At 38.9% G+C, this 12,103-nt stretch overlaps 1 protein-coding gene across 5 annotated transcripts in view; it reads right to left on the minus strand.

The window, feature by feature from the left end:
- Positions 1-725: 725 nt before the first annotated feature.
- rtkna (rhotekin a) overlaps positions 726-12,103 on the minus strand; it is a 64,268-nt gene continuing 52,890 nt past the window's right edge. For 3 of the 5 annotated variants that reach the window (XM_026211327.1, XM_026211326.1, XM_026211328.1), the window contains 11 exons: positions 11,835-12,034; positions 10,911-10,972; positions 9,235-9,288; positions 8,415-8,532; positions 7,724-7,948; positions 6,049-6,143; positions 5,349-5,455; positions 5,139-5,267; positions 3,208-3,373; positions 2,828-2,932; positions 1,072-1,685 (listed from right to left, as the gene is read on the minus strand). In XM_026211327.1, coding sequence (XP_026067112.1) covers positions 1,072-1,685; positions 2,828-2,932; positions 3,208-3,373; positions 5,139-5,267; positions 5,349-5,455; positions 6,049-6,143; positions 7,724-7,948; positions 8,415-8,532; positions 9,235-9,288; positions 10,911-10,972; positions 11,835-12,034 — 1,875 coding nt within the window. Of the gene's footprint in view, positions 1,686-2,197; positions 2,289-2,827; positions 2,933-3,207; positions 3,374-5,138; positions 5,268-5,348; positions 5,456-6,048; positions 6,144-7,723; positions 7,949-8,414; positions 8,533-9,234; positions 9,289-10,910; positions 10,973-11,834; positions 12,035-12,103 lie in introns of all 5 variants that reach the window. The other 2 variants (XM_026211329.1, XM_026211325.1) reach the window with 2 other exon arrangements.

Genomic DNA, 12,103 nt, shown 5'->3' on the forward strand with positions numbered 1-12,103 from the left:
TTCTTTGGCAAATTGTAACCTCTTCTGCACATGCCTTTTTTTTAACAGAGGGACTTTGCGGGGGATTCTTGAAAATAGATTAGCGTCACACAGACGTCTTCTAACTGTCACAGTACTTACAGGTAACTCCAGACTGTCTTTGATCATCCTGGAGGTGATCATTGGCTGAGCCTTTGCCATTCTGGTTATTCTTCTATCCATTTTGATGGTTGTCTTCCGTTTTCTTCCACGTCTCTCTGGTTTTGCTCTCCATTTTAAGGCATTGGAGATCATTTTAGCTGAACAGCCTATCATTTTTTGCACCTCTTTATAGGTTTTCCCCTCTCTAATCAACTTTTTAATCAAAGTACGCTGTTCTTCTGAACAATGTCTTGAACGACCCATTTTCCTCAGCTTTCAAATGCATGTTCAACAAGTGTTGGCTTCATCCTTAAATAGGGGCCACCTGATTCACACCTGTTTCTTCACAAAATTGATGACCTCAGTGATTGAATGCCACACTGCTATTTTTTTGAACACACCCCTTTCAACTAATTCAACTAATTGCCCAATTGCACAGCCTTAAGAGCGTGCATATCATGAATGCTGGGTCTCATTTGTTTTCTGAGAATCTACTGAACCTACTGGTAACTTGTTTGCCACGTAGCAATAAAAAAATATACGAAAAACCTTGATTATTCTGGTTAGTCACATTGTACTGCTATTTTTTTGAACAATACTGTACATCTAAAACAGTGCACACAGACACAATGACTGACCCAAGAGTACTCAGGACAACTGCTTCAGTCCAGGAGTCTTTCTCTCTTAAAACATCTACACTCTCCAAAGATCCAAAATAATCAGCTTTCATGAAGAGACAATGTGTAATGCTATGTATTAGTAGTGTATTAGAACGTATAGTACTGAATTCCCACTGCTGAGGTGAAGAAAACGTTTTTCATGCTGATCTTATTATGTAAAGAGTACACAACGACAGACATTGAGCAAACATGACCTCAGTTATTCCAGTTTTTTCCAGGCGGACACAGGAAGTTGTGATGGCTCTGACAGTAATCAGAGGAAGTGTGACCACTACACCTGACTCTGCAGCCAGTTCCTGGGGTCTAGCTTAGCTCTCAGGATCCTCAAGCTGCGGCGTGCACCAGACGGTCTAGAGAAGCCCAGGTCTGACTCTTGACTGTTGCTTCCCTCGCTGGAGCTGCTGCTGGAAGTTGAACTGGAGCAGGACAGAGCAGTCTGAGTGGGGCGAGGAGACACAGAGCTGGCCGTGGGCGGCTGGCAGTTGCACCGGAAGCCATTGTAGCCCCGACCTCGCAGAGTGGAGAGCTTGGCGTCCAGGGAGAGGGTACGGGGGCGGAAGCGACCCGAGGAGGAAGAGGCGACAGGGGACCATGCCTGGCGGAAACAGGGGCTGACGCTGGCGGGACTGTCGCTGTCTGAGGTCAGGCTGGCATTGGAGGAGAGAAGGCCGGGTGTGCGTTGGCAGCGTGGGCTGCGGGGCTGGCGGCTGTGTAGGCGAGGACTGGGTGAGTGGGGCGGCAGGTGCTGAGGGGTGTGAGGGGGATCTTCATCAAACAAGGCCATCCAGTGAGGCGGAGATCCGAGCTGGGCCCTTAGCTCAAACTCTTCAATACGACGGGCCAGGATGTCAGTGACCGTTCCGATGTCATCAGACTTGTCAATAACTGTGGCCAAAGAGAAACAGAAGCTATGATGAAAAACTTGTTTCCATAAAAAAACAACAGCTGATTTTCAGTTGCAAGCTTCATTTGTCTTTTGATAAACCATACCTAAATTTCCAAAATGGTTTATATGATTGCTTTCCGAGAGTGGGACATGTTTTGTTTCTTGTGACTACTGAGCTTCCTCTCATACTAAAGTACTGGCAAGCTAATTGTTGGAATCTAATGATTTCTTTGAAAGCATATTATATAATAATTAAAATTAGTAAAATAAAGTTATTAACAATTAAAAACAATTTACAAGAAGTATAAATTAAAGCCGTGAATATACAGCAATATATTATGGTTCCATCTAATACCTAACAACAACAACAATACTCATTTAATTTACATTTAGGTTTGAAGTGTATATATAGTTTAAGTAAAAACTGCTGGTCACACAAGTGACAAAAAGGCTTGGGATCACATGGGCCAGTAGAGGGTGGGCTCAGGTAACTTCTCATCAGTTACTTCACCTGTCATTGTAATAGGAGGAGAGCAGAGCTCGGATCTCGGCAGAGACAGCGTTATCCTGCAGCAAAAGCCCCTCACCGGAAGCAGGGGCCACTGAGGAGGGGGAGGCCAGCATAACACACGAGGGGCCAACAAATGCAGGGTCGTGGGGAGGGCACGGGAATGAGTGTTTATTTATCAACCAAATAATGATACAGTGGTTGGGGAATGCATGGGATGGATGTTTGGATTACAAATGTAAGGCATGTAACCAAGAAAATACCAGAGTGTAGGAAAAATCAATAGTGTACGAGAAGAGAAAAAACAGACAGGAAAACAACAGTGAAGGGACAGACATAAAAACCAGAGAAAATCAGACAGAGGAAGAGAAAGAAAAGACTGTCAGTTTGTCAGAAACAGCAGACTTTCCATTTAGCAGTTAAATGGCAATAAATTGATCAAGAAAAAGACTGAGGATGAGGACATGCAGTTCAATCCACACATTAGATGTTAGATTCACAGGCATATCTGTGCTGGTGCATTATTTCTGTTGTTACCTATATGGCCCTATTGTGTGGCTTGGCTTTAATTTGTGACAATCTAGAGCTGCAAACTCTGCTACATCCTCTGTAACTGTGTGAAAACACACTCACCCATCTCATGGTACAGGGAGCCCTGCTTGGGTGTGACTATGGCAGGCTTGCGTGGGGAAGGCAGCTCAATCTTCATCAGGTCATCACAGCACTGCCTCCACTGGCCTGTAGAGGGAGCAAGCAAGCGCACTGAACTCACAGTCAGGCCAATGCATTATATCACCTGGCATAATCTAATGTATGTATTCAAATATTTTTTATTATTATATTATTGAGCATCATGTATCTGAGCATATTGCTGTTGTCACCATTTGTCAAAAGCAGAAAGCCATTCAAGGGCTGACATAATGATTTTAACATAGTTAAGGGTTATTTGCTCAGTAATGTACACTCTTGTGTGGCTTATGACTTTCTAGTAAGTTTAGAGTTCATGTGCTCACTCATATCAAAAAACTGCTGCCAGAAGGCCTCCATCCAGCGCTGTGTGTCTTCTCTGCTGTCTGCAGCGAGTGTGTGCGTCACCTCCTCTCCTCCATACTGGTTAGTGATACAGATATTCTGTGCCTTGCTGTGAGGATCCTTCTCTGCGGCCCGTATTCTTGTCTCCTGAGATACACAGAAATAAATTGTTAAGCTAAAATGATATAATATACTCTACAGATTGGGGTCAGTATGATTTATGCATCATGGTACTACTGGGAATACGTGTCGAAGACTGACACAGAAGAGAAGAAATTTGAATAGAGTTGTTGTTTTTTTCTTTGAGCACAGCATTCTCGTAACTTTATAAAATCAAAAGTTGAACCACTGATGTCACATGGACTATTTTAATGGTTTTCTTCCTGTGTTTCTGGGCCTTGAATGCGCCAGTTGCATTGCTGTCTATGTAGGATCAGAAAGCGCTCAGATTTAATAAAATTGATCTTAATCTGTGTTCTGAACATGAACAAAGGTCTTATGGGTTTGGAACGACATGAGGTGCTATTAATGACAGAATTTGAGTTCTTTTATGATTCTTTGTTTAATAAAAAGTTATGTGAAGAACAGCACGTTTGAAATAGAACTTTTTTTTTTTACAATTGTCTTCACGGTCACATTTAATCAATTGAATTTTGTTTCCCTGCAGAACAAAAATGTATATTATTACTTAATATTAATTTCTTTCAAAAAAATCTCACTGACCCTGAACTTTTGAAGTATGGTGTATATTACAGTACGTAACTGAAGGCCAAAATCAGATGGTTTTATGATCAATTTGAAAAAAGAAAATCAGTGAAAAATAAAAGAATGCAAAACAAAAAACATAGGTATGTTGACTACTCACACATTTATACTTTTAAACAACACTGATAACACAGAGAAGAACAAGAACTTTAAAAAGACTTGCACTCACTCACTACTTGTTTTCTTAAAATAATAAAAAAAACTAACACTAGCTTCTCTATTCTTTTTGTATAATCTATTTGTTTTATTAATTTAATTATTAATTATTTTAATTATCATACAATTAACAAAAATAAAAAAGGCCTACAACACTAGCTTGCTTTATTCTTTTTCTATTCTATCGGTTTTCTTTTTATTGATTATATAATTTTTTTAAAAATGTTACGTGTAATGCATTAAGCTAACTGAGTCTTGTCATAGTACTTGTATATCATTATGCTTTTGTTGATTTTGATCACTTTCATTGTCCCCATTTGTAAGTTGCTTTGGATAAAAGTATCGGCTAAATGACTAAATGTAAATGAGTCTACTGTCTATTTGTTTCGAACAATGTAAAATAATTTAAACTCAAATTTAATGACATTTATTTCTGTGGGGCACTGTAATAAGCGGAATAATGTACAGACTGGCAGAGTTTAATTCAGAATGAAGACTGGTTGGATACACATTGAAACATTTTGAGCTACAGTTATGCATTAATTCTCGTTTGAATTCACATTCATAGTATACAACAGCAATACCTGCAGCGAAAGCTTTTGCACATATTTTGCAGAATGAAAGTGTAATCTCAGTTTTAACCAGAGGGTGGCAGCAGAGCACAAGTAAAGTAAGCGCAGTACAAACCAGTCACCTGAGAGCTAAGGAATGTGCAGACTCACAGTGCAGCTCTCAGATGTTAAAACAAGCTCTTTGTGCTCATGACACTCAGCTCTCTCTAGGGGCAGTGAAAGACCCAGACAAAACATCTATTCAACTACTGACACAATAAGAAACATTCTGACTAAAAAGAGACCATCCATTTGAAAGAGTACTTTCATGATGTTCACAAAGAAAAATATCTCATGATATCTCCAAAAGCAGAAAATGAGCCTGATATCATGTGCATAAATGAGCAGGCTTGAAATTTCCAGAATAGGACAGAACTTACTTTGTTAATCCCAATAGTCAAGACAGGCTCCACTTTGGCCTCCATGTCCTCTTTTTGATGATAACAGAAGAGATTTGTTCCTTTTAAAACACCGTAGACATTTGTCCATCCTTGTGGCTCACCTCCAAGCTTGAGAGAAAGGAAGGAGAACTTCAGGCAAAGAAAATTGAAATGGAGAAATATGAGATTGAAGTGAGTGAAACAACCCACCTTTACCCTCAGACAGCCACTCATCATCTGTTGTGTCATACAGTGAGGCTGAGCGGCCAGACGACAACATACCCCGCCATACAGAGGCAGCCAGTAAGAACACTCCTCTACAGACAGACAAAGAAAGATAAAAAGACTGCTCAACTTACAAAGTTAGAAACTGTTTTAAAACCCAAGTAAACAAGCTATTCAAATGACATCATGTTTTGCACCCTATATTTTTAGTACATATTTTAAATTATCATCTGCGAGAGCGAGCAGCCCACATTCAGACCGTAAGAATGGCTGCAGTAACTCTTCACACATGAAGGTGGCTATAAGCGCCTCTTATTGGCCCTTCACACATAATGACTGGCCATCCAGAGAGGTTTATGAGCATGACCCTAACACAATAAATCTGACAGACGTCGACAACACACACTGACTGCAGCGTGAAGAAAACTAGCATGTCATAAAACTAATGTCCTTTAAATAAAACCCCAGAAGGCATTTGTTGACAGAACTTGGATGTTACAAACTGTTTATCAGACAAAGCATCTCAGTTTGTTACTTCAATCAATCAAAAAAAAAAAGAGTAATGAATCAAATTATTATATTCAAATTACCTTTTTTTTTTTACACAGTACTTCGACGTGTTTTCTAAATAAAGATGTTCCTGGTAACAAAAAGTCAAGTTTTAAAAATAGTTTCAGCAGCTCACCATTTCCCGTGATGGTGAGGTCATGTGTGCGGAAGCTATCCTGGACGTGAGAGAGACTGAGGGTTGTGTGAGCCAAAAGATGATATTTGGGGCCCCTGTAAACACACAGAACACAATGAGAGAAAGCTATATGCAAACATATTTGAACTATGACTTTCAATCAAATACAAATAAATACAATTATAAATTAAAGGGGGGGTGAAATGCTTGTTTTCACTCAATATCCTGTTAATCTTGAGTACCTATAGAGTAGTACTGCATCCTTCATAACTCCAAATATATTTATAAGAGAAAGATAGACTGTACCGTTTTTTCCCGGAAAAACACAAGCAGCTAGAGGCGTGACGTGTGGGCGGAGCTAAAGAATCACGCGCGCGAGTAGGCTTTTGCGTTGAGAGCAAGGTGTACATGTGGAAAGTGCAGTTTGAGGACAACATCGCATGTTGTTTACTTGATGTGCTTACGCGCCGATAGCTAAGTTAACAACACAGAGATATTTGAAGCAGTTTTACTCACCGCCTGCGGTTCCAACACACGATCGTGACCCTTTTACGTTGGGACTGCATTATCCTTAAGAAATAAACGATACGCAAATCCGTCGTCAAACTGGGCCTTGTTTGTAAAACAAGCATCTTCGAAATGCAGGGAACAAACACAAACACTTGCACAACTCCGTTGATGCTCTGTAAAAATAAACTCCATCCACTGGTCCCTTAATGCTGTTTTTCTTTTGGTAATCTGTGCAGGGTTGTCTTGCCCTGGCAACCAAAAACACACTCCTTTTGTGACATTTCACGACGCTCTCGCTCTGATCAGTGAATGTCTGTGCTCTGCTCTACGGGAGCACGCGCTCTTCCGGCAGAAGTGCCCTTAGGACCCATATAAGGAAATTCCACTCCACTCATTTTCCAAAAGAACTTTCCGAAACTTGTGACAAACCGGAAGGAGTATTTTTGGAACAAAAATACTCCTTCAAACGTACAACTTAATTTTTGAAACTTTGTCCATGTTTAGCATGGGAATCCAACTCTTTAACAGTGTTAAAAACTCAGTATGCATGAAATAGCATTTCACCCCCCCTTTAATGTTAAACTAATCAAATAAATTGTGAATAAACGTACAATATATGCAATAATAGTATTTGCTGAGAAAAGCCCTGAAACAAACAATTGTTGAGACAAGTAAATATAAATCACTGAAAATCCATTACAAAATGTTCAGTTTGGGGTCAGTAACTTTTTTTTTTTTTCCAGTAATTGATACTTTTATTCAGCAAGGATGCATTAAATTGATCAAAAGTGGCATTGATAATTATAAGTAACATTTCTTCAGCTTATAAGAATGATTTCTGAAGGATCATGTGACACTAAAGGCTGTATTAATTTTAAAACAGCAAACAGTTATTTTAAATTGTAATATATTGCCACAATATATTTTTTTACTGTATTTTTGTTCCAATAAATGCAGACCTGGTGAGAATAAGAGACTTTTAAAGGCATTTTAAAAAAAATCTTACAGACCCCAGACTTTTAACCTGTATTGTACGTATGCTGCTTATTGTATTTTCTATCATTGAACATAAGTTAATCACTGTTCCACGGTTCACAGCAATCCTTTTAGCATATCTGATTGATGTAGCAGCAGTGTGTTTATGTGTGTGCTTCTACACACTTACTGTACAGAGGGCACAGGCAGCAGGATTGTCGCTCCTCCTCCATTGCTAGTGGCGCTGCAGGCTCCGGGCTCCAAGGCCGCCCTCATTTTCTTTCCTGCTGACCTTCCCAGAGATGAGCTCAGCTTGCTGGCCAGCTTCCGCGGTGTGCTGCCTGCTGAGTAGTCCTCCTCTGAACAACAGCTGTACAGCTCCACCCGCAGCTCGAACCCTGGACCGGCCTCATTACTACACACAGGAAACACAGAATGAATCAAGCACTTTGTATTACTACATACATTTAATATCAATATATTGCGAATGTTTATTTAAATACAGTATATACTACTGGTCAAATGTTTGGGGTCAGTACGATTTTTTTTTTTTTTTTTTTTTAGAAATGAATTTGTTTATCAAGGATGCATTACTCTGATCACAAGTGACGAATATGTTTATGTAAAAAATATTAAGCAGCACGACTCAATAATAATAACAAGAAATGTTTATTGAACACTAAATCAGCATATTTTAATGATTTCTAAAGGATCATGTGACTGACGAATATCTATCCATCTATCTATCAATCTATCTTTTTTTTTTTAAGTGTACAATTAATATACTTTGATACAAACCAATTATAGCTATTTTGGACACTATTTGTATGGAATAAATGTCCAGAAACAGTTAAACTGACAAAACAAACAGGCACACTTACAAGACTATTGTGTTGTCAAAGCAGATATCTGTCAGCGTCCTGTCCACCATCACCATGTCTGTGTCAAAGATCTCTCCACCCAGCTGAAGCAGACAGAACACAGCGCACCGATGCAGCTCTGCAGAATAGAGAAAGACATTTACATGATTTCTACTCAGGAGTCACACCTGCTGTCATGTCTTCACCAGTGTAGCTGCATATCTGGCCCAGTGCCTCTAAAACCCCCCAGAGCAACTCTGTTCATTCAGGAAACATTTACACCTGTGCACCTGTGGGTGTGTGTGTGCGGTCCTGCTTTTTCCTGCTCAGGGCAATATTGCTATCCGTGTATTTTTTCCATGTACAAATTGTAGAACATTAATAACTGTGACACAACATGTTTTAAACATGTTTGCCCTAATCATTTAGATTTCTATTAAAATATATGTTGTCATTAACAGGATAAAGCACACATAAAAGCTTTCCCATGAGTAATGCAGAGAATGTAAGTGGGTTCCTGTGTCACATTCATCAACATAATGTCACCTCTATCAGCTGTTCTAAGCACCTTAGGCAAAACTACATTAGTCACTGTTGTCTGGAAAAAGGTTTCCAGCTCCAGTAATAATATTCTGTTTACCCAGAGGGTTTTGCTGGGCCTGAATTCTTCAGAAATAAATGTGTTTTTTGTTATGGCGGTAATGCATATACTGAATGCTCAATGTATCTGAGCAGTATTTTCTGTGTGCGTACTATTCAGAGGTTTGTTAAGACCATTCTAAACAGCCTGCACTGTTATTTAACCTGCATATCAGAGTGAAGAGGAAAAACAGATGTTTACCTCCTTTATTTTTAAAATAATCTGTGTCTTTCCACATCAGAGGTATCCGTAGATCTGCAAAACAGAGGAATTGGAGGTCAGAGCAAAACACAAGGTTATAACACACACACACACACGCTCAGTGTCACTCACAGCTGCAAGCAACCAATGCCGGCTGTCACTCCATGTCAATCAAAACAAAAATACGTTCACATCACCCATCTGCTATTTTATGTCATGCTACCAGCCAGTATAAATCACCATTATCATACTGGCCCACCCACCACATCAAGACCACATTCATCACTTCAGCCCACCTGGATGAGCTCCTTTGTCAAGATCTGAGTAACTAGGCTTGTTAATAATGACAGAACACCATTAAATTAATAGGAAGAGGTTGTTAGGGAACAATTAATATGGTACTGACAGCAGATGATGGACAGCAAAAAAAATAAAATAATAAGACTGAGGCTGTATGTGGGAACATTAGATTGTATGTGCGTGGGATGAACTACATGATAAAGAGTCTTGATGCATTTAAGTGCAATGATGGTGCATGAGCAGGAATCCCACACAGAATCTGCCGCTGAAGAAAGCACAGCATATTTCTGCAGAACAGGAACGCTAGTCATTGATGAAAGTCTATGAATGCTCCACCATGTTTGTTGGTCTATTAAACATTTTATCTAATTTCATCACTGCGCAGAATAACACAGAATATTGTGTTGATTCCATCTGTGCGGATGCATATGAGTGTGGATTACATTTATATGCATGTGATTCTGAAGTAGGGATACAAGGTCTTTCACAACCATTTCATAATGATGTCATTATTACAGCATTTACGGAGAATCAGCCCTGTAGGCCCCTCACTGTGGGTCTCAAACACAGATTGCCATGGGGGCAGTTGTGGAGTTTGACCTAGGAGTTAATAGCACTAGGTGTTTAGAGGGGGGGTGGCCACTCTAAAAGACCCAGACAGTGAAGAGGGGAGGGCAACTCATAAAAAAGAGCCCCTAGCAGACAGAGACACAGGCACTGATATATAAAACAGCAGGGGTGTGATTTAGTGCTCAGACACCCATATAAACAGACTGGTTTGCACACAATACACAGAATCAAAATAAAAGAGAATAACATTATATATACCATTCAAAAGTTTGGGGTCAGCAATATTTTTTATTGTTTTTAAGAATATCTCATGATTACAAAATCTGCATTTATTTGACTAAATATATAGTAAAAATAGTAATATTGTGAAATATCATTAGGATACTTGTTTCACATTTTAATATGGTTTTAAAATGTAATTTATTCTTGTGATGCAAAGCTGAATTTTCTGCAGCTATTACTCCAGTCTTTATTACCACACGATCCTTCAGAAATCATTCTAATATGATGATTTGGTGCTCAAGAAACATTTCTTCTTATTATCAATTTCAAAAACTGTGCTGCTAAATATTTTTGTGGAAACTGTAATTCATTTTTATCAGGATTCTTTGATGGATAAATAGTTCAGAAAAAAAGCATTTATTTAAACTCCATGAAAATATTTTGTAACAAGAATTACTATGGCACTTCTGATGTGATAGTTCTTTAAAAACCATATAGACCCCAACATTTTCAACAGTACTGTATATGTATTTTTCATTACATAAATGAATCATTACTGCCCGAATTCTTTTCTGTGAACATACCTGAAATGGCTACTTTGCCTTTACATGGGGATCGGTCATCCATTGGACCTGCATCAGAAGACCTGAACACAAACAATAAGATACAAACCACAATGCATAAAATAATCCAGTATAATTAATGCTGAAGTGTCCTGAGCACTTTCTTTGTCTGCCAATGGTCCTACCCCAAATGTATAATATTGATTGAGCCAATGTTGTTGTGTCAGGTTGTGTGCTCAAATAAATAAAGCAAATGTACTGACATCTATACATAGGTTCAAGATGACAGTATAAGTTATTTAACCTAAAAAGGCCCCAAGTACAATTGTCTCTGCATGGTAAACTACACTTTTTTTTTTTTTTTTGACATTACACCATTTAAACTAATTCACCCAAAAATTACAATTGTTTTGTGTTCCAAGAAGAATGAAAGTCTTACCGGTTTGGAGAGACATGAGAGTAACTAATGACAGAAATTAAAACTCTTTAAATGTTTTTGAATATATATTTAGTTAGTTATGTTTATTTCATTTGTGCCATGTCAACGTGACTAAAAGGACAACCTTTTACAATTTTTGTATTTGACTTAAATTAACATTTTAAGTCATTCAAGTCATCTATCATTAATTACTCACTCTCATGTCATTCCAAACCTGTAAGAGCTTCGTTTTTAGTAAGAGAGCATATGTGTTGGACTTTGATAATAACTGCAGTTTGATCATTTGTTGACAGTTCTTCAGCAAAGACAGTGGATGAAACTTTATATTTGCTACCACTGCTGACAGTATAATAGACATGCCTGACCCCAAGGAACTGGCGTATTATCTAATTTACCTTCAATAAAGCACCACAAACATCAGAGACACCCAAAAATCTAATTTAATTTGACCAAACTTTGTTAAGTTGACACAAACTGGACTAAATGAATCAAAAGTGAGCGCTGACCTGCGTGCGACCCGTTGCATGACTTGTGCCTCCTTCATGCGCTGCAGCTCTGACATGTAGGCCATGATGCGGGCGTTGCAAGTGAGGAGACTCTTGGAGGCCTCCAGCGCCTGGTCCCTCTGAGAACATGCGGCCAGCAGTTTACAAGCACCCTCACGCATCCGGATCTCATAGTCAATCTTCTTCTGGATGTCGCTGTCCTGAAAAAACAAAAAACAAACCGGAGGCTAAAGTCAAGCTTATTGCCAGGATTAGGCCTAAACGTTTTA

The sequence above is a fragment of the Carassius auratus genome, chromosome 30 (genome assembly GCF_003368295.1).
Source record: "Carassius auratus strain Wakin chromosome 30, ASM336829v1, whole genome shotgun sequence".
NCBI classification, from domain to species: domain Eukaryota; kingdom Metazoa; phylum Chordata; class Actinopteri; order Cypriniformes; family Cyprinidae; genus Carassius; species Carassius auratus.